We start from the raw sequence: 20,807 nt of genomic DNA, 5'->3' as shown, positions 1-20,807 counted from the left end.
CATGCAGAGGGGAGGCTGAGATGTGGTCTGTGGACATTTGGCTTCAAGGGGCAGACTTTGACACAGTCCTTGGGACAATCATGGATCTGTGACATGAGGAATGTCAGAGATCCATGGCAGCACAGCCTGAGGGGTGCAGGGAGCAGCTTTTGGAAACTGCAAGGGCTAAAGAAGGTCCTGCTGAGGATTCAGGCTATAAATCTCTGCCTTCCCCTCCAGCCTCTGTCCCTTGCTCCCAAAATATGTTTTCAGAGCGTGTCATTACACCACAAGCCTCAGGCTGCTTGAAATCCCTGTTTTCCAGGGGGGAAAAAGTCTGGACTTATTGTAAAAATGAGAACTGAGCAAAAAGTCTGGCCAGCAGTGCCAGCAAATGCAAAGGTGTCTGCTCAGCCCAGGCCTCAGCCTTGGGGTCAGCCAGGATTGATGTCTCAGAGCTTTGGAGCAGCAGAGCAATGCCCTGGTGAAGTGGGAACCAGTCAGAGCTGGAGCCTCAGCTGCTCTGTCATCCCTGTGGCTCCTGCTGCCTTCCCTCCTGAGCCAGCAGCTTCTCCCACCCTGTGCTGGATTTTTGCTTCTTTAAGTTTGTGCTGCCTGCTGCAGGGGTGACAGGAGCCCAGGACCCCCAGAAAGGAGGTGACACTGCTGAAGGCAGCACCAGCTTCAAGAAAACCAGATAATTCAAAAGGGACGCCAGCCCCAGGATTGTCGTAGGAAGGGACAGACCCAGTCCCAGCCCAGAGCTGCTGTGCAGAGCCTTGAAGTGGTGCCAAACACCAGCAGCTTTGGCCAGGACGCTCTCAGATGTCCCCTGGAGAGCTGCAGCAGCAGCACCATGGTTCCAGTGATGGAATTACATCCCTGTGTAAGATCTGATTCCTGGGAGACAGAGCTCTGCTGCCCAGAGCCACTGCAGGCTCCCCTGTCCCCGCTGGCAGACACTGATGGCTCTTGAAGCTTTAAGTGCTTGCGGTGAGTAAGAGCCACAGCAGAAAATTGTGGTTTTATCTGTGAAAATGTGCAAAAAGGAGCACCTGTAACCAGTTCTGCTCCTCACAAGCTCTGTGCTGGCTGAGACTCCCCGTGCTGGCACAGAACTCAAGGAGAGCTGGATGAGCCCATGCCAAGGCAGTGTCAGGGAGCTGAGGCTGGAGAAATCCAACTACTCATGATTCAGCAGCCCCCCACTTGGATAATTCATCCATCCTCGTTCCTAAAGCTTTCCAGCATTGGTAGCAGAGGAGCTGTGCCTTTGGCTTGCTCAGATTGATGCTCAGCTCTTCATTCTTCCAGGCAGAGCTTGGCGCCTGCAGAACTGGAGCAGGTGATGCTCCTTGGGAAGAAACACCCCACAGACTTTGGGGGAGAGTCTTCCTCTAGGAAACTTGAACACAACATTCTCCAAGTCACTTCCGCCTCTGTTTTTAACTCATTTCCCACAGGTTTAGCTGTCCCATAACCAGACACAACTTCTTAATTCCATTGCCAGTCAGCGGCTCTGTTGTAGGATCCCAAATAACACCAAATATTGGGATAACACACCTTGTCTGGCTGTGTCACCCCAGAATTTACTCACAGCCATCCAGCCATACACAATGGTGTGTTGTTCAGACCTCTCTGGGTTTCTGTGGTCGAGATGACCCTGAGGTGTTAGAAAGTCTCTTTTTCCCAGCTCCGAGTTTGAAGAAGGAGTCAGGATTCTTCGGCTGTGGTTTCTAAGGTTGTTTATTCTCTGTTATCTGTAACATTCTTTTCCTGACCTGCTGAGGTCTGTCTAGCAAGTCAGTCCAAGTCACACTGACCGCCTCAGAGGTGGTGTTATCTTTTTATACTAAAAACTACGTGTACATTATTTACAATAATTTCCCAATACCTATCACCTATGTTAGACAGTCCATTTCTACTCTAAACCAATCCAAAAGTGCCACTATCACCCAGAAGATGGAGGCTAAGAAGAAGAAAGAAGAAGGACAAGGCATACCCAAATCACTCCATCTTGGCTTCTGAACTCCCATTCTAAAAACCCAAAATTCTATTTTTCTATTTTGTAACAAACTAACTATCATTCTACTTAAACTTCTGTGCCTTGTGAATCCTCATACAAAGTTGGGAATTTTTTCCATGGGTCCAAATCAAAGGCACAGGTCTCTTTGGCTTCATGCCAAGGTCTCTGAGCCCCCTGGCAGGGGCTTGAGCCATCCAGGGCAGCCAGAGGGATGTCCTGGGCTCTGACAGGGGCCTTTTCCTGCATTTTGCTGATGAGTTCTGACCTTGTGCTGGTTGTTCCCTCTTTTCCAGCCGCCGTCATCCGGGCGCCAGTCCCCAACCAAGAACGCCAACGGGAGCCCTTCCAAATGCCCCCGCTTTGTGAAAATCAAGAACTGGGAGACGGGATCCGTGCTCCACGACACCCTGCACCTCAAGACTGCCATGGTGAGTAGAGCTGCCCCCAAATTCCCAGAGCATCGATGAGTGAATGGCACTGTTTCCAAGGTGGATTTACCCAGGAATGCAGAAGTGGAGGAATTCATGTCTTGGTTTAAAAGCCAGGTGTCTGCTAAGGAAGGCAGGAGCCTCCCCTGAAGTGGAAAATGTAAACCTCCTGTGTCTGAATTATTATAGTTTTGGAATTACAGGCTCTCAGGTAAAGATAGGGGAGTAGGAATGACAGTTTTTTACTAGGAAAATTAAAAATACAAATGCAATAGTACAAAAAACAAAAACAAAACACTGACAGAGTGAGAGCAGTCCCTGTCCCCCTGTGTGTCAGGGGGTGGCACAGCCCCATCCCATGGGGGCTCAGCCCTCCTGCAGTGCCAGCTGTGCTTCTGCTGGAGCAGGGATCCTGCACAAGGGGGGAGTTTTCCTCTGCAGCTCCAGGGCTGCTGCAGATGGGCCTGGGCTCCCTCTGGCAATGCAGGGCAGCAGAAGCTGCTCCTCTGGCAATGCACTGGGCAAAGGCTGCTGGGCTGTGCCAGGCTCACATTGGATCCAGGTAGGAATGCTTGGCTCCTGCCCTGGGCAATGCAGCATCTCCCCATGGGATGGTGGGATTGGATCAGCCCTGCAGGGACACTCAGTGGCCATGGACAGCAGAGATCTCCTGCAGGGAGGATTGGCTGGGGGAGAGATAAAGGAAACTGCCCCATGGACAGCAGAGAACTGCCTCAGTTCTGACAGATGGGGGTAGAACACACACCCACAGCTGCACCTTTCAACCTGAGACACTCCAGTAGGGTTTGAATTTCAAATCTGGTGCAATAAGCAAAGAGAGGGAAATCCATTGGGTTAAATAAGGAAAAGCATTTGACTTCATGCCAAGCTGGGGTGTGAACCCCATCTCTCCACTGTCTGATCAGGAGGGACAAGTGGTGACTGCACATGGCCTGGCTGTCACCACTCAGTGACCCCAGCCAGCTGGGAATGTCCCTGTTTGTGGCTGATTGCTGACTGCCCCAGCCCAGCCCAGCAGTGCCGTGGTGGCTCCAGGACATTCCTGTTCCCTCCTGTCCCCTCAGGCCACGGCGTGCACCGAGCAGATCTGCATGGGCTCCGTGATGACCCCCAGCCCCCACATCCGCAAGGCAGAGGACACCAGGAGCAAGGAGGAGGTGCTGCTCCTGGCCAAGGACTTCATTGACCAGTACTACTCCTCCATAAAGAGGTGGGTGCTGCTGTTGCTGCCTGCCTAGCTCCATGGTAGAGCATGGGACTCAATCCCAGGGTCGTGGGTTTGTGCCCCACGTTGGGCGCCATTTGTTGCTGTCCATTTGTTGGTTGTGATTTGTCTGGGGATCCCCAGGGGGGTCCCCAGGGGGCTCCCCAAGCTGTATGTTTGCTCAAGCAGCAGGCAGGCAAGGAGACTCCACACGGCTTCTGAGGGTGCTAATTAGATGAGGGTTTATTGGGGTCCCACCCCCGGGAGCAGCATGGCTTCTGAGGGAGAAGGGGGAAAGGGGAGAGAGGGAGAACCTAGGGAGAGAAGGGCCAAGAGAGAGTCTGATCTCCCTTGCATAGCTTAACAGGGAGATTCAAAGTGGGGTGGAATAAGCCTTGGGCCAATGGGATTGCAGATACATGATGCTTCAGGGGAGGATCACACGCTTGGAATAAACTGAACATTTTCATACATTTTCGAGGGGTGAGACAGAGCATAGCATTTAACTAAAATGCAACACCACATGCTGCCTCAGCCCAAGGCTGCTGCTGGTGCTGAAATGTCACATGTGTCACCCAGAGCTGCCTCCACCCTGGGGCCAGCACAAGAAGGACCTGGAGCTGCTGGAGTGACACCAGAGGAGGCACCAGGATGATCAGAGGGACGGAGCAGCTCTGTTGGGAGGAAAGGCTGAGAGAGTTGGGATTGTTTAGTCTGGAAAAGAGAAGCTTTGGGGTGACCTCCTTATGGCCTTCCAGTGCCTGAAGGAGGCAAGAAAAACAAACATGGAGAGAGACTTGAGGCAAGGGATGGAGGAAAGGGACACAGGGAATGGCTCCCACTGCCAGAGGCAGGGATGGATGGGATATTGGGAATTAGGAATTGTTCCCTGGCAGGGTGGGCAGGCCCTGGCACAGGGTGCCCAGAGCAGCTGGGGCTGCCCCTGGATCCCTGGCAGTGCCCAAGGCCAGGCTGGACACTGGGGCTGGGAGCACCCTGGGATAGTGGGAGGTGTCCCTGCCATGGCAGGGGTGGAATGGGATGAGTTTAAAGGTCCCTTCCAGCCCAGGCCATTCCATGATTCCATGATGTGATCTCCCACCCGTGTAAGTCACAGCAGGGGGAGGCTCTGGTGCTCCTCCAGCAGCTGCTTCTTGGGTAGAGTTTCATTCCTGGTGTTGTTGTGTCTCTGCACAAGCCACTGCTCTCTCCCCCTGGTCCTTGCCCACCTGCTATCCCAAATCTGGGATAACCATCCCCACAATCCCTGTGGATGTGTAGGAACAAAGCATTCCAGGTGGAGAGCAGCAGCATTCCCTGCCCTCCGCCTGACCCTCCACCTCCTCTGCTCCCAACCTTCCCAGATCCGGCTCCAAGGCCCACATGGAGAGGCTGGAGGAGGTGACCAAGGAGATTGAGGCCACTGACACGTACCAGCTGCGGGACACGGAGCTGATCTACGGAGCCAAGCACGCCTGGAGGAACGCGGCGCGCTGCGTGGGCAGGATCCAGTGGTCCAAGCTGCAGGTGAGCGCCAATCCCACCACAAACACCCAGGAGATTCCTGCCAAAGGGCATGCTGGAGTTCTGGAGAGGCAAATTCCTGCTCTCCAGCACCTGGGAAGCACAGCACAGGCCCAGGGGCAGGTGTTCAGCACACACAGCTCCCCTCAGCAGCTCTGGGATGCTGGCAGGAGCTGGAAAAGTGTCTGTGGGATGGGAGATGAGGTGGCTGTGTCTGAAATGGAAGCTGGTGTTCCAGGGGATGTTTTCCAATATCAGATCCTGCTCCAACATCTTTCCTGCTGCTTCCGAACCTGTTGCTCCACCTGGAGAGAGGCAGCAGGACACATTTGTCCTCAGTACTGAGATCCAGCAGGGGAGGGTTTGGCTCAGTGTCCTTTTGGCAAGGGAAACACAGAACAGGATTGGAAATCAGTGATCCCTAGGGAATCCCTTGGTACAGAGCTGTCCTCTCCTCCTGTAACCTGGAACAAATCCAGTGCTGCTGAGCAGCTCCTGTGGCTGCTTCACACAGGGAACGGGCACAGCCACTTCTGTTCATCCCCCTTCCTGATTTCCCCATGCTTTCATGGATGACCCTGGATCCCTAGCAGTGTCCAAGGCCAGGCTGGACAGGGCTTGGAGCACCCTGGGGTAGTGGAAGGTGTCCCTGCCATGGCCAGGGGGTGGAGTGAGATGCTCTTTAAAAGTCCCAACCCAAACCATTCCATGGTTCTGTGATTCTCTGCCCCCCAGCCCTGGCTGGCACCTGTCCTGCTCCAGCTTTGAGTGCTGAAGAGAAGTAGAGCAGACTCTGTAATTGTTGGGGGATGAGGCAGGAACAGCAGCAGGTTGGGAGCACAGGAATGAGGAGGTTTTTGCCTGAGCAGCAGATGAGTCACCTCTCCAAAGCAAAAGGGGCAGCTGGATTAGACATCCACGTGTTCCAAAGGCAGGGAACACATAATTACGGAGCTTTAGATCCCTGAGAAGCCACAGTGGTGCCTGGAGTTCTCCATGTGCTGTGTTTCCTCTGCCTGGCTCTGCCCTAGGAGCTGGAACATCCCCACAACTGCTTCCCTGTTCCAGGTGTTTGATGCCCGGGACTGCACCACAGCCCATGGGATGTTCAATTACATCTGCAACCACATCAAGTACGCCACCAACAAGGGGAACCTCAGGTGAGCCACCAGGGAATCACCAGGCTTTGAATCCGAGGGCCACTGGATGAGTGGAGACCCAGCTGGAATTGGGTCTGGCACTGCACAGCCAGCAGCAGTCCTGGGAAGGGTTAGAGGGATCTGATCTGGGGTGGAGGAGTCCTGCTGGTCCAAGTCTCTCTCTTCTTGCTGCCTGTTAGACCTCAGAGGGAAGATTTTCCCATCATTTCCCCTTTTATATATTCTGCATACAGCACAGAGCTCAGACTGCTCTCCAGATCTGAAACCCCCTGTGAGCAGCCAGGAGCTGGGAACACCCCAAATTCCAGATCCACCGACTATCAGGGCCTCGCTCAGGGCACACCCAGAGGTGGTGGCAGCACTTTTCCTCCAGCATCTCACCCCTCCTGCAGCTCGTGGCACCCACCAGCTCTGCCTTTTCCCCCCAGGTCTGCCATCACCATCTTCCCGCAGCGCACGGACAGCAAGCACGACTTCCGCATCTGGAACGCGCAGCTGATCCGCTACGCCGGCTACAAACAGCCCGACGGCTCCGTGCTGGGCGACCCCGCCAACGTGGAGCTCACTGAGGTACCAGCCTGTCTGACTCTGCCCTTCCTGAGCCTTCTCCACTTGTCCTGGTTTAGGGCAAATTTGGGAGAAAACCTCCAAAGGGGGGCCCCTCCAGAAAGCAAACCCACACAGCCCCTCTTCCCCTACCATTTCGGGAAGGATTCCATGGAGACAAGTGCAAAGAACCTGTTTATTTAACAGGCACAGCACCCCCAGCACACAAAATGAACAATACCAGGTGACACCACTCTGTCACTGCTCTGACAAAGATGACAAATCCAGACAGTCTCTCTTGGGGGTGGTCACTCTGTTCTCAGTCCCTCCTGTGCTGGGGCAGCTGCTGCAGCCACAAGGTGCAAACTCTCGGTGTTTCCCAGGTCCCAGTCTGGAGCAGGTTTGAGTAGGCCCAAAAAAGGGAAAGGAGAAACAGTCCAGGGAAAATTTGGGCTGCTTGGCTAAACTGACTAATGAGCAGAAGTAAAAAGCAAGAGCAAAGCAGGAGCAAAGCAGAAGCAAGAGCAAAGGGAAAAGCAAAGCAAAAAGCAAAAGCAGCACCATGCACTGCCCTGTCTGTGTGTCCCACCAGCCGTGGGGGAGCAGCTGATAGCAAAACCAAAACAAAACTTTGCTCTTCAGAGCCAGTCTTGAAGGCACAGAACATGATATCCAGCATAAACAGAACACAGGAATGGGGATACAAGCATCAGAACATCACCCTAGGGCAGGGCTTCACCCAAAACCCTCTCCCAGGCCTTCCCTCCATTGAAGCTGGCAGAGCTGGCAGGGAGTTCTGTCTGTCTGTCAGAGCTTTCTCGTGTATCCAGATGGATTTTCTTGGAAAGTTTCCTTTTCCTTGAAGTCTCCCAGGGCTTACACCCCTCCATAATCACCTTGTCCCCATAAATGAGAGATGGGGCAAATGAGAGGTGTTTGAAGAACTTTTATTCCATTTTCAGTCTCATGTGAAGGGTGAGACAATACAGATGTTATAATTCATGCCATCACAATCAGAAGCTAATTATTTCCTAATTACAATACACTGTAAGTGTTTCTTGGCCTATCAGCTTTAGCCACACCATGCTGTAGATGTCTTAAAGCCAAACATCCAGAACTGCCCCTGGTGGGTCCCACTACAATGATCTTTCATAGTTCTATTTCTCCAAAGTATCCAGTCTTATTTGTGAGCTCATCCTTTTAAACTTGTTTCTAGCTCCAATTTCTCTCCCAACAATGTCTGTCCCATTCCATGGCATTTCTAAGTCAGCATTTCTTATCTCAAGGTTTGCATACAGATGCACACTGTGTGGGCCTTCTGTCAGGTTTTGAGAACTCTACAAATCCATTTCCCACATTAAACCCACCCTTCCCATGCCTGCTGGGAATTCTGAGCACTCCCAGAGGGAGGAGGGGCTGGGTCAAGCAGTCTGGGATTGTCCAGGGCAGCACCACCTGGGCAGGTTGGGTTTGTGTCACCCTTAGGTTTTTCCCCAGGAGTAAAGGCTGGGTTTTGTCACTTTTCTGCTTTTCTCACCCTTTTTCTCCTTCACCACTACAGGCACAAGCCACGATCCTACTGGGGATTGATTCCAGGCTCATTTGTAGCCCAGACTCCCCTGACTTGGCCATGGGTGGGCTGGGACAGGCCACCCCCTGTTCGTAGCTCCCTTTGCTCAACCACAAGGGCAGAAATCCTGCCAGGAGCTGTTCCTAGGACGACACAATTCCCTGCCCACAGTGTCTGAAGAGCAGGTGACCTGCTGGGACACCAATCCTGCCTTTTTTTCCCTGCAGATCTGCATCCAGCAAGGCTGGAAGGCTCCGTATGGGCGCTTCGATATCCTGCCCCTGCTCCTCCAAGCCAACGGCAACGACCCCGAGCTCTTCGAAATCCCACCAGAGCTCGTGCTGGAAGTGCCCATCCGGCACCCCAAGTGAGTCAGGGGCAGCCCCAGAACTGCTCCAGGGGATCAGCAGGACTGAGCTCCCCTGGTTCCACCCTTGCCATGGCCTGGGGGCTTCACCCAAGACCCTCTCCCAGATCTTCCCTCCAGTGAAGTTGGCAGGGAGGTTGTGTCCATGTCTCAGTGCTTTCCCTTGTATCCAGACTGATTTCCTTGGAAAATTTCCTTTTCCTTGAAGCCTCCCAAGGCTTACACCCCTCCATAATCACCTTGTCCCCATCAACAGCCCCAAAGGAAGGTACTGATGGAAATGTTCTGCTCAAGTCCTTCACCCTGGTGGCAAAGTGACCTCCCCCATCCCCCTGCCTGCATTGGGAAGGGAGTTCCTGGCTGGTTGCCTAATCCTGACCTTTTCCCCGGCAGGTTTGAGTGGTTTAAGGACCTGGGCCTGAAGTGGTACGGGCTGCCAGCCGTTTCCAACATGCTCCTGGAGATCGGGGGCTTGGAGTTCTCGGCCTGCCCCTTCAGCGGCTGGTACATGGGCACGGAGATCGGCGTCCGCGACTACTGCGACAACTCCCGCTACAACATCCTGGAGGTACCTCCTGCTGCTCCTGGCGGGCCTCTGGGGTCACTGGGGAGCAGGCAGGACGCTGGGAGAGCACAGGGTGTCCCTTCTGGGCCCCAGCTCTGGGCCCCTCAGTTTGGGAAGGATGTTGAGATGCTTGAGCGCATCCAGAGACAACGAGGCTGGAGAGGGGCTGGGAACACAAACCCTGTGAGGAACCACTGAGGGAGCTGGGGGTGCTCAGCCTGGAGAAAAGGAGACTCAGGGGTGACCTTATCACTCTGCACAACTCCTGAAAGGTGGCTGTGGCCAGGTGGGGTTGGGCTCTTTCTCCAGGAACTGACAGAACCAGAGCACATAGCCTCAAACTGTGTCAAGGGAAATACAGGTTGGATAACAGGAAAAAGTTTTGCATGAGTGATAAAGTTCTGGAATGGCTTCCTGGGGAAGTGGTGGAGTCACCATCCCTGGATGTGTTTAACAAAGCCTGGATGGTAGCACTGGGTGCCAGGGTTTGGTTGAGGTGTTGGGGCTGGGTTGGACTCAATGGTCTTGAAGGTCTCTTCCAACCAGGTCATTCTGTGAATTCTGTGAATTCTCCTGGAGCCACATGGCTGAGGCTGGCAAGGTCTCTGTGTCCTGTGGGGACAGCAGGTGTCTGACACAGCCAGTGTGATCCCTGTGGAGCTTCCCACAGGCTTCCCAAAGAATCTTAGGGATCAGCAGGCCTGGTCATGTGCTCAGTCGAGGCCAAATGCTGAAACATGAAAGGGTGGAGAGACCCTTGGTGGCTCCTCAGGGATGTGTGAGCCCTTGGGGACCCTCCAGCTGGTCCCATGGCTCAGGGACTGCCCACACTGGGAGGGACAAAGCCAAGCCATGAGAAGGTGCCTGTGCAGGGGTCTGGATCCATCAAAACCTCCCAGGGAATGCTGTGTTATAACAGGGGTTCCATCCCTCCCCAGTCTCCTGAACACCAGAGCAGTGTCCAGCTGCTCCTGGAGGCCTCCTCAGCAGCATTTGGCCAGCTGCGTCTGCTCATGGAGGAGGAAAGGCCGTGCTCCTGCCATGGAGAGGAAAAGACAGGATTTCTTCCCAGAGGAAGGCACAGCATCAGCCCTTCCCTGCCCTGTGGGTGCCTTGTGCCAGCCTGGGCCTCTCCTCTGGCTTCCTCTCCCCAAGCAGACCTCTCCCATCCTTGTTTCTTGGCCATTAAGTCCTTCCCCTCCTGCCATGTGTTGTTACAGCAAGTGGCCAAGAAAATGAACCTGGATATGAGGAAAACATCCTCGCTGTGGAAGGACCAGGCGCTGGTGGAGATCAACATTGCTGTGCTCTACAGCTTCCAGGTACCTCAGTCAGACCCTGCTGTGCCTGGGCCAGCTGGAGGGACACAGGGACAGGGTGGGACAAGTGTGGAGACATCCACCCAAGCACAGTGGCTGAAATTGGGCTGTGCTCCTGAATTTGGGCTGCTGCAGTGAGATTTAATAATCTCCACACTCTGGATGTTGTAAAACAACACCACCAGCACCTGAGTCCTGCTGGTCCAGAAGGAATATCCATCGGGGGAAAATCCAGCCCTTCTGACCTATCCGTGAGGCAGGAACTGGCCCAGGCTCTCCCCCAGCCTGCACCTAAAGGCTGAGAAGCAAAACCAGTCCTTGGCAAGCCAGCCTCAAAGGGGGAAAGTCCTTCCCAGAGCTGGGTTGGAGCTGCCCTGCTGGAAGAGCTTCCCAAGGGTCTGAGCAGAGGGTGCTCCATCCCATCCATCCATCCATCCCATCCATCCATCCCATCCATCCCATCCATCCCATTCATCCCATCCATCCCATCCATCCCATCCATCCATCCCATCCATCCCATCCATCCATCCCATCCATCCCATCCATCCCATCCATCCCATCCATCCCATCCATCCCATCTATCCCATCCATCCCATCCATCCCATCTATCCCATCCATCCCATCCATCCATCCCATCCATCCATCCCATCCATCCCATCCATACCATTCATCCTATCCATCCCATCCATCCTATCCATCCCATCCATCCCATCCATCCCATCCATCCCATCCATCCCATCCATCCCATCCCATCCATCCCATCCGTCCTCTCCATCCCATCCATCCCATCCATCCCATCCATCCCATCCATCCCATCCATCCCATCCCATCCATCCCATCCATCCTCTCCATCCCATCCATCCCATCCATCCCGTCCATCCCATCCATCCCATCCATCCATCCCATCCGTCCCATCCATCCCACCCATCCCATCTTTGCTTGGCCAAGGACAATTAGCAGGGGGAACAAGGCTCCCATAGCACATCTATTCTCAAAGCACTTTACAGCCCCCTTGGAAGACCAGGTTCAGCAGCCACCTTGGATCATCCCCAAAGACCATGGGAGTAAGGGATATTTGGGACAAACAGCTCCAGATGTAAAGTCATGGCTTTTTCCCTCTGGGATGTGTTGACAGCTGCTGGCTCTGCTCTCTTGTCCCCCTGCAGAGTGACAAGGTGACCATCGTGGATCACCACTCGGCCACCGAGTCCTTCATCAAGCACATGGAGAACGAGTACCGGTGCCGGGGGGGCTGTCCCGCCGACTGGGTGTGGATTGTGCCGCCCATGTCGGGCAGCATCACCCCCGTCTTCCACCAGGAGATGCTCAACTACCGCCTGACGCCCTCCTTTGAGTACCAGGTGCTGTCCCCACCCTCCACCGTGCCTCTGGCCCAGGGCGGGGCAGGAGCGGGAGTTCAGGAGGTGCAGGAAGGACACGGACACCATCCAATTCCTGCACAATGGATGTTTCACCCCAGCATTATAGTGTAATAATGGGGCTTTGCCCCTCCGTGGGGATGTGGGACACCTGAGCTCCCAGTTTTTAATCACACTTTGGAAGTGCCTAATGGGTGGGTGAGGAAACGGCCTGGAAGGCTCCTGGATCCCATTTCAGCCTGCAGGTTTGAGTGGATATGGCTCCTGGATCCCGAATCCTATATCCCACATCCCATCCTAGCCTGCAGGTTTGAGAGAATGGCTCCTATATCCCATATCCCATATCCCATATCCCATCCCAGCCTGCAGGTTTGAGAGAATGGCTCCTATATCCCATATCCCACATCCCATATCCCATTCCAGCCTGTAGGTTTGAGTGGATATGGCTCCTGTATCCCATATCCAATATCCCATATCCCATTCCAGCCTGCAGGTTTGAGAGAATGGCTCCTATATCCCATATCCCATATCCCATATCCCATATCCCATTCCAGCCTGTAGGTTTGAGTGGATATGGCTCCTGTATCCCATATCCAATATCCCATATCCCATTCCAGCCTGCAGGTTTGAGAGGATGGCTCCTGGATCCCATATCCCATATCCCAAATCCCAAATCCCATATCCCAAATCCTATACTCCATATCCAATGTCCTATATCCCATTCCAGCCTGCAGGTTTGAGTGGATATAGCTCCTGTACCCCAAATGCCATATCCCATATCCCATATCCCATACCCCATTCCAGCCTGCAGGTTTCAGAGGATGGCTGCTGTATCCCAAATCCCATAGCCCATATCCCATGTCCCATATCCTATATCCCATATCCCATTCCAGCCTGCAGGTTTGAGTGGATATGGCTCCTGGATCCCATATCCCAAATCCCATATCCCAAATGCCATATCCCAAATCCCAAATCCCATATCCCAAATCCCATATCCCCTATCCCAGCCTGCAGGTTTGAGACGATAGCTCCTGGATCCCATATCCCATACCCTATATCCCAAGTCCCATATCCCATATCCCATATCCCATATCCCATATCCCATATCCCAGCCTGCAGGTTTGAGATGATGGCTCCTGGATCCCAAATCCCATATCCCATATCCCATATCCCATATCCCATATCCCATATCCCAAATCCCATATCCCAGATCCCATACCCCAAATGCCATATCCCAAATCCCAAATCCCATATCCCAAATCCCATATCCCCTATCCCAGCCTGCAGGTTTGAGACGATGGCTCCTGGATCCCATATCCCATATCCCATACCCTATATCCCAAATCCCATATCCCATATCCCATATCCCATATCCCAGCCTGCAGGTTTGAGATGATGGCTCCTGGATCCCAAATCCCATATCCCATATCCCATATCCCATATCCCATATCCCAAATCCCATATCCCAGATCCCATACCCCAAATGCCATATCCCAAATCCCAAATCCCATATCCCAAATCCCATATCCCATATCCCAGCCTGCAGGTTTGAGACGATGGCTCCTGGATCCCATATCCCATATCCCATACCCTATATCCCAAATCCCATATCCCATATCCCATATCCCATATCCCAGCCTGCAGGTTTGAGACGATGGTGCCTGTATCCCAAATCCCATATCCCATATCCCAAATCCCATATCCCATATCCCAAATCCCATATCCCATATCCCATTCCAGCCTGCAGGTTTGAGAGGATGCTCCTGCACCCAGGGGATCCAGCAGTGGGACAGGGGCTCAAACGCTGCTGCTGGGCTGTTGAACCCTGCAGACCCTGAGGAAAATCCCCTCCCAAACACTCCCTCGTTATCCAGCCTTCCCTGCTCCGGTGCTTTCCACACAATGTGACCTTTAGTCAAGAGCCCTTAAGGAATAATCCCAGAGCAGGAGCAGTCTGTTCACTCCTTGCCCAGCCCACCAGGCACCCCGATGCTTCCTGGCTCTGACTGCAGCCTGCAAGGGCACAGGATGAGCTTCTGTGTGCCTGCTCCTGCCTTCAGCTGCCTCCCCTTCCCAAAGGGCCTCTTAGGGGAAAAAACCTGTGGCAGAGCAGGGGAAAGGATCTGTTTCCATCACCTCTCCCCTTCTGGCGTTGTCTTCTTTTTGGCTGTGGCCTATTAACGCTGCTCTCGAGAGGTGACAGAGCAATTGGCCAGATGCTGCTACAAGCCAGGAGGGTTTATTAGATGGCAATTTTCCTGGGCATGTTCCATTGCCCAAACAAACCCCCCACAAGGCTCCAAGGATCAGGGACACAGAGAGGAGAGGCAGAGCTGTGCAGTAGCAGCTATTCCTCCCCTTCCTGACGGGGAGAATTTAACTCTCAGTGCTGTGCATGCTGCATTTTCCCCTTCCTGACGGGGAGAATTTAACTCTCAGTGCTGTGGATGCTGCATTTCTCCAAGCCCTGGGCACTCCCCACCCTCTGATCCTGCTTTTCCCTCTCCTAGCCGGATCCCTGGAACACCCACGTCTGGAAAGGGGTCAATGGGACACCCACCAAGAAGAGGGCCATTGGCTTTAAGAAGCTGGCAAAGTGAGTACCAGCAGGCTCTGGAAAGGCCTGGAATGTTTGGGGCTGCTCCTGGATTTAGGCACCCTGTGGGTGTGTGCAGCAGCCTACAGATGATGGGCTCTGAGCCTGGGCTTTGGGCCACTGAAGGCTTTACCTGCCATGAGGGACATTTGGGGACACAGGCAGTCCTTTGAGCACCCCCTCAGACCACCAAAAGGGGTGTGACCAGGTGAATCCCAGATCCTGGGTATTGTTTGTTCTCCCAAGCTGTTCATTCTCTGGTTAGCAGGTTTTGATTCTCAGGGATGGCTTTCCCACTTTTGGAGGGTGTTTTGCCCATTTTTCCTTCCCTTGGGGCAGGAAGATTCCCCTTTCTTCATCAGGGCTGTGCTGGCACTTAGGAGATCCAACTCCTGTCCATATTCCTTCTTTTCCCATTGACTTTTCCCTACATGAGGAGAACCTGCCCCCAGTGTGTGCCCAGCCCTCCAAACACCTGCTTTGGAAGGAAGGGGGGAGATGGGAATGAGGAATCTCCCTGCAGGCAGCAGATGGATCAGGGCTGAGCTGAGATTTGCACTTCATGGTCAGTTGACCCCTGGCAAGGGGCCACCCCAGTCCCTCTTCCCTGCCAAGGCTCCTCAGCAGCAGGGATGCAGGAATGAAGCACAATTTGGCTGATTCTGGCCCAAATTCCTCCCCTGGGGGCCATTGGCAGAGAGGAGCTGCTGGTTCTGTGGCAGCAGAGCCCTGGGCCAAGGCAGGAGCGGGCTGGGTGTGCCCTGGGGACGGTGGCCAGGCTGCCAGGTGGCCCTGGCTCGTCACAGCATCTCCCCATGCTTCAGTTTCCCCAAATCCCTGCCATCAATTTGCTCCCACTCTTCAGCTGTCACCTCCTGCGAGCTGCTCTCCGTGGTGCATCCATAAACAGGAGCAGCAGCTGAGGAATGTGACACTGGGGCCGGGGGAAGAGCAGGAGGATTCATGGAGTTTGGAGAAAAAAAAATGCTTTTATTGCTCCCCTCTGCCCCATTGAGGGATGGTTTTATAAAAATGTGAGCGTGGCAGGTCATTTAAAACAAAATCTCCATTGTTCCTGGTGTAGGGAGAGGAATTGTTTTTGTAATTCACCATTAATCCTGTCTGGATCTGAGCTTATCAGCTGAAGAAGAGGCAGCCTGAGCCCAGAGCCTTGAGCATGATTTGGTGCCTGCTCAGACTCAAAAATCTGGCCAGATCTGAGCCTCCAGACCTGCAGTCCCTGCCCTGGGGACAGGGGCCAGAACTGCACTGAGGGTGGTGATGCAGCAGCAAACAGAAATGTTCCTGAGGCTGACCCTGCCAGGGGCAGGCAGGATAAACCAGCCTGCAGGAGTTTCTACCTCTTCTTCCCTCTTTTTGTCCTCCCTAAATGATTCCCCAAAGCCAGAGTATTCCTGGGCAGGAGGGGCAGGGGGAAGCTGAGCTCCTCCTGCCCAGTGTGACCACTCCAGTGTCGCAGACATCTTCTTATGAAAAATCTTTTCTTTAGGATTTTTCCTCCTGAGAAGCTGAGAGGCCTCAGGAACAAAATGTAAACAATGGTTATCTGCTGCTGTGGAATGCAACAGGTGCATCTGGGATTGGTCTCATAGAGTTGTTTGTAATTAATGGCCAATCACAGCCCAGCTGGCTCAGGCTCTTTGTCTGAGCCACAAACTTTTGCTATCATTCTTTTCTATTCTTAGCTTAGCTAGATTTCTGATGAAACTTTTTTTTCTATTTTAGTATAGTTTTGATAAGCTTGATTTATTATTTTATATATATCATAAAATAAGAAATCAAGCCTTCTGAAACATGGAGTCAGATCCTCGTCTCTTCCCTCAACATAAGACCCCTGTGAACACGGTCACACTCCAGCTGCAGCCTCTGTTTCCCACAGCTCCTCTAAAGGGGCTGCAGGAGCCCTGCTGAACTCAAAAACCCGGGGCAAGGGCTGTCAGAGTGAATCAGGCAGCCCTTCCTGCTGCAGAGGCCAGAGATGCTTTGTGCTCCCTCAGACTCCCTAAAATCACCTTTCCCTGCTGCAACAGCAGCCTAAATCCAGACCTGATGGATTTCTGCCTTTCTGGTGGCCCCATTTAAAAGCTTGGTGGTCCACTTAGTAAAAAAAAAAATGTTTGGCATGTAGGAAAACCAGTGTTGATGTGCTATAAATGTCCCTAAAACAACAAACCCTCAACCCCTGTCCCCATCACGGTGCTCCCAGTGGTGCCACAGCCAAGGAATCAGCATTCCTGGTGCTGCATCACCTGGGCCAGGGTTGGAGAGAGGCTGGGGACCCCCAGGGCCCCTCTGTGTGCCTGAGCCAGGGGGAAATCTGGAGGAAAAGCCCCCAGGCATGGCTGAGGCACGGGAAAGAGCCAGCTGGGCACAAGGCTGGGGTAAATGTGCCACCCCCGGCCTGCTCCTCCCAGGGGAGGTCACCAGAGTGCAAATCACAGGCACTGGGACAGCTGGGTGTGACCTGGGTGTCCCCAGGCTCTGTGTGCAGCAGGGCTGGGATGGATTTAAGGGATGGAGGAGCTGCTGTTCCTCCTGTAGCTCCAGCTCTGGTTGGTTCCAGCTTTCTCTTCTCTTCTCTTCTCTTCTCTTCTCTTCTCTTCTCTTCTCTTCTCTTCTCTTCTCTTCTCTTCTCTTCTCTTCTCTTCTCTTCTCTTCCCTTCCCTTCCCTTCCCTTCCCTTCTTTTTTATTTTCCCTGCCTCTGATCCTTCTCCTGCTCCTGTGCCCCTGCAGAAACACCACCCCCATGCCTGGTTTAGCATTTTCCTCCTTCACCCCATCCAGGTATTTGAGCTCTGTTCAAGCTCCCCCATCTCCTCTTCCTCTCTGACAAATTGAGCTCTTCCAGGCTTCTCTGTTTGCCATGTGACAACCAAAATACTGATGCTGCAGCTTTGTAAGGCTGCTCATTTAATAGGAAATAAAAAGGTCTGGCCTAGAGGGATGGGTCAGGTCCAAGCTCTGACTGGGATTTATTCCTGCTTCCCAGGGCTGTGAAGTTCTCAGCCAAGCTGATGGGCCAAGCCATGGCCAAGAGAGTCAAGGCCACCATCCTGTATGCCACAGAAACAGGGAAGTCCCAGGTCTATGCAAAAACCCTCTGTGAGATCTTCAAACACGCCTTTGATGCCAAGGTATTGCTCCTGACCCGTGCTGGGTGTGAGGTCATGGTGTGAAAACAGCTGCCAGGGGCCTTCAGGGTGTGCCCCTGTGGGTCTGGGGTGGAGGAAAATCCCTGATTTCCTGCCCTGATTGCAGCTGTGGCCCCTGGGGTGGCAGCCCCAGGGCTGGCCCTGTCCCTCCGGGCTCCTGTTCCCACCCTCCCCGTGCAGAGGTCCCAGCAGGGACATGCTGTCCCCATCCCCAGCCTGCCCAGGGGCTCCCAGCTCTCTGTGCCCTCTCTGTGCCCCCAGGTGATGGCCATGGATGAGTATGATGTGGTGCACCTGGAGCACGAGACCATGGTCCTGGTGGTCACCAGCACCTTCGGCAACGGGGACCCCCCTGAGAACGGAGAGGTAGGACAGTAGGGGACAGCAGGGGACAGCAGGGACAGCAGGGACAGCAGGGGACAGGACCAGGAACGTCCCCTTTTGGCTCAGACTGAGCTGGAAGGACCCAAAACAGGTCCAGGTGCTGCAGCTGCCTCCAGGCTGCTCTGGAGCAGGGACATCTCCTGGTTCCCTGCCATGACACAGCCACTGGTCCAATGTTCAGTTCGTGCTGTGTGACCCCAGCAGTGTCACACAGAAGGTGACAGTGCCCTGGCTGGGGGGCTGTGAGCTGGGCAGCGAGCAGGGAGCAGAGCCACAGCCCAGGCTGAGCTCAGGGCTTGGTTTCCTGTAAAACCTGGCAAAACTGATGGCCTTTTTTTGTTCTTTTTCTGTAGAAATTTGGCTGTGCATTAATGGAGATGAAGAATCCCAACTCCAACCTGGAGGAGAGGAAGTAAGAGCACCCCAACCCCTTCCCCTCCCACTCCAACCCTTTCCCCTCCCAGTCCAAACTCCAGCATGCAGGACAGGTTTCCCTGCCTTCATCCTCTCACAGGGGAGTGGGAAATCCTCGGGCAGATCTCACATTTGCAAATATCCAGGAATGGGACCCGCCTGGAGACCCAGGGAATGGAGAGATTGGAGGTTCCAGGGAGGACAAAAACCCAGAGTCAGGGGTGCCTGTGGATCCCAGCTTGTAATTCCCTGGGGTGACATTTCAAAGCTTCTCTCTTCATCTTGAAGAGGCAGGAATCTGTGAAAACAACATATAAAAGTAGAAATTTTCCCAAAATCATCGATTCTGAGAGCCAGGGCCTGTCCAGGAGGCACCAAAATAGTAAGAGTTGGAGGTAGAAGGGAGTTCCCAGCCTTGCAGATGTAGGTGGGGGAGGGCTGGAGAACCAGATTTAGCTCCATGCATGGTGTGAAAAGATTTCTAGGGAAAATAAGAGCTGTGATAATCCTGTGATGTTTGTAACCGGTACCTAGGAGACAGAATGTGGGATTGTAGAAAATCCCCCTTCCGGGGAGGATGAGCTTTGTGCAGATCCCAGGGGGGGAAGGAAGGGAGGGCTCTGACAATGATCATTTGGGGTCTCCTCTAATTTTAGCTGTGAAGAATAAAATATTTCCCTGAACTGGGTCACTGCTGTGCCCTGGAATATCTCCTGAGCTGACAACTGGCACAGGGCTGCTCCTTAATTCAGGAGGGATCCAGGGCAATTCCAGCACCCTGGCTCAGGGCAGTGTCACCAGGGTGGTGACAAACACACAGGGACCAGTCTGTGCTGGGATGGCCCTGTCCCCAGGTTGGTGACAAACACACAGGGACCAGTCTGTGCTGGGATGGCCCTGGCTCCAGAATGGTGACAAACACACAGGGACCAGTCTGTCTATGATGGCCCTGTCCCCAGGATGGTGACAAACACACAGGGACCAGTCTGTGGCTCTCCAGAGCTGGCCCTGCTGATGGATCCCTGCAGGGCTGCCCAGCTGAAAACCCAGCAGGCTCCTCATGGCCTCGTGCCTCAATGGGGACAGTGACAGAGCAGGCTGCCCTGGAGGGGTGAGGATAGAGAAGGAGCATTCCACATGTAGTTCTCACCCCAAGGATCTTCTCCTTGGGTGCAGAGGTGCTGCCCATGGCTGGTCAGGCAGATTTGAGGAGGTTAAAGCCCCTGAGCTCGGTGTTTGCTTGTCCCAGACACCTCCAAGTGTGATTTAAGGACTGGTGGGAGTTTCTAAGAGCCAGGCAGGGACACCCTGCACTGTCCCAGGCTGCTCCAAGGCCCATCCAGCCTGGCCTTGGACACTTCCAGGGATCCAGGGATCCACAGCTTCTCTTTTCGGGATTGCCCCAACCAATATCCAGGAGCTTGCTAGCATCAAGCACACAAAAAACCTTTTGCAATGAGAAAAGGAGACCTGGAGGAGGCAGTGGGGGGAAGAGGGACAGTGTCAGCCTGGTTAAAGGCACCTGGAGAGAGCAGCTCCTGCCCATGCAGCCCGGAGGGATCCCAGCTCCCCAGGGAATGCTGAGACCCCTCAGGGCAGGGTGGCCTTAGTGTGACAGTGTCACAGGAGCCTGTCAGGGCTCTCTGCCCACAGCCCTGAGGCTGTGCTGGGCTTGGTATTTGGCTCCTCATGTCCTACAGCAAGGGTTTCCCAAGGGTTTTCCAAAGCATTCCTATTCCAAACCTGCTGTTGAAGTGCAGCCCATCCATCCCACACCACAGGGACCTTCTCATTCCAGCTGCTGTCCCAGCCTTGGGCCCAGCACCCAGCTGGGCAATTTGGGCTTTGTGTTCCTCTAATCCAGAGGGTTCTGCTGCCCTGAACAGAGCCTGGGTTGCAGAAAATCTCCCACACTGCAAGATGAGCTGGGAGCGCCTCAGAGGCCGGGGAGGGAGGGCCCCTAACCCGGGATAACCCAGGGGAGGCCATGGCCAGGGCCAGCAGAGTGGAGGAGCAGAAAAGCGTGGAGGTCTGGGGAGAGGGGGGAGGCTGGGGGGCAGAGGTGGCACTGGGGCCCTGTGACCCGGCTGTCCCTGACTCAGGCCGTGCTCTCCCGTGCTGTGCTGTGCCATGCCACGCCGTGCCGCGCCG

General features: G+C 54.0%; 1 protein-coding gene across 20 annotated transcripts in view; it reads left to right on the top strand.

The window, feature by feature from the left end:
• NOS1 (nitric oxide synthase 1) overlaps positions 1 to 20,807 on the top strand; it is an 88,135-nt gene that overhangs the window by 47,915 nt on the left and 19,413 nt on the right. For all 20 annotated transcript variants that reach the window (XR_011682044.1, XR_011682037.1, XR_011682043.1 and 17 more), the window contains exons 4-16: positions 2,299 to 2,433; positions 3,519 to 3,664; positions 5,023 to 5,185; positions 6,251 to 6,342; positions 6,771 to 6,912; positions 8,686 to 8,825; positions 9,219 to 9,393; positions 10,611 to 10,712; positions 11,876 to 12,070; positions 14,599 to 14,684; positions 17,696 to 17,840; positions 18,120 to 18,224; positions 18,596 to 18,654. Coding sequence is in view for 4 of the 20 variants with exons in the window: in XM_071445691.1 (XP_071301792.1) it covers positions 2,299 to 2,433; positions 3,519 to 3,664; positions 5,023 to 5,185; positions 6,251 to 6,342; positions 6,771 to 6,912; positions 8,686 to 8,825; positions 9,219 to 9,393; positions 10,611 to 10,712; positions 11,876 to 12,070; positions 14,599 to 14,684; positions 17,696 to 17,840; positions 18,120 to 18,224; positions 18,596 to 18,654 (1,685 nt within the window). In the remaining 16 variants the exon portion in view is untranslated. The remainder of the gene's footprint in view (positions 1 to 2,298; positions 2,434 to 3,518; positions 3,665 to 5,022; positions 5,186 to 6,250; positions 6,343 to 6,770; positions 6,913 to 8,685; positions 8,826 to 9,218; positions 9,394 to 10,610; positions 10,713 to 11,875; positions 12,071 to 14,598; positions 14,685 to 17,695; positions 17,841 to 18,119; positions 18,225 to 18,595; positions 18,655 to 20,807) is intronic.

Source organism: Agelaius tricolor, unplaced genomic scaffold (genome assembly GCF_023055355.1).
Source record: "Agelaius tricolor isolate 1412-34295 unplaced genomic scaffold, bAgeTri1.0.p SCAF_20, whole genome shotgun sequence".
In the NCBI taxonomy this organism is placed as follows: Eukaryota; Metazoa; Chordata; class Aves; order Passeriformes; family Icteridae; genus Agelaius; species Agelaius tricolor.
This window is presented reverse-complemented; position numbering and strand designations above follow the sequence as displayed.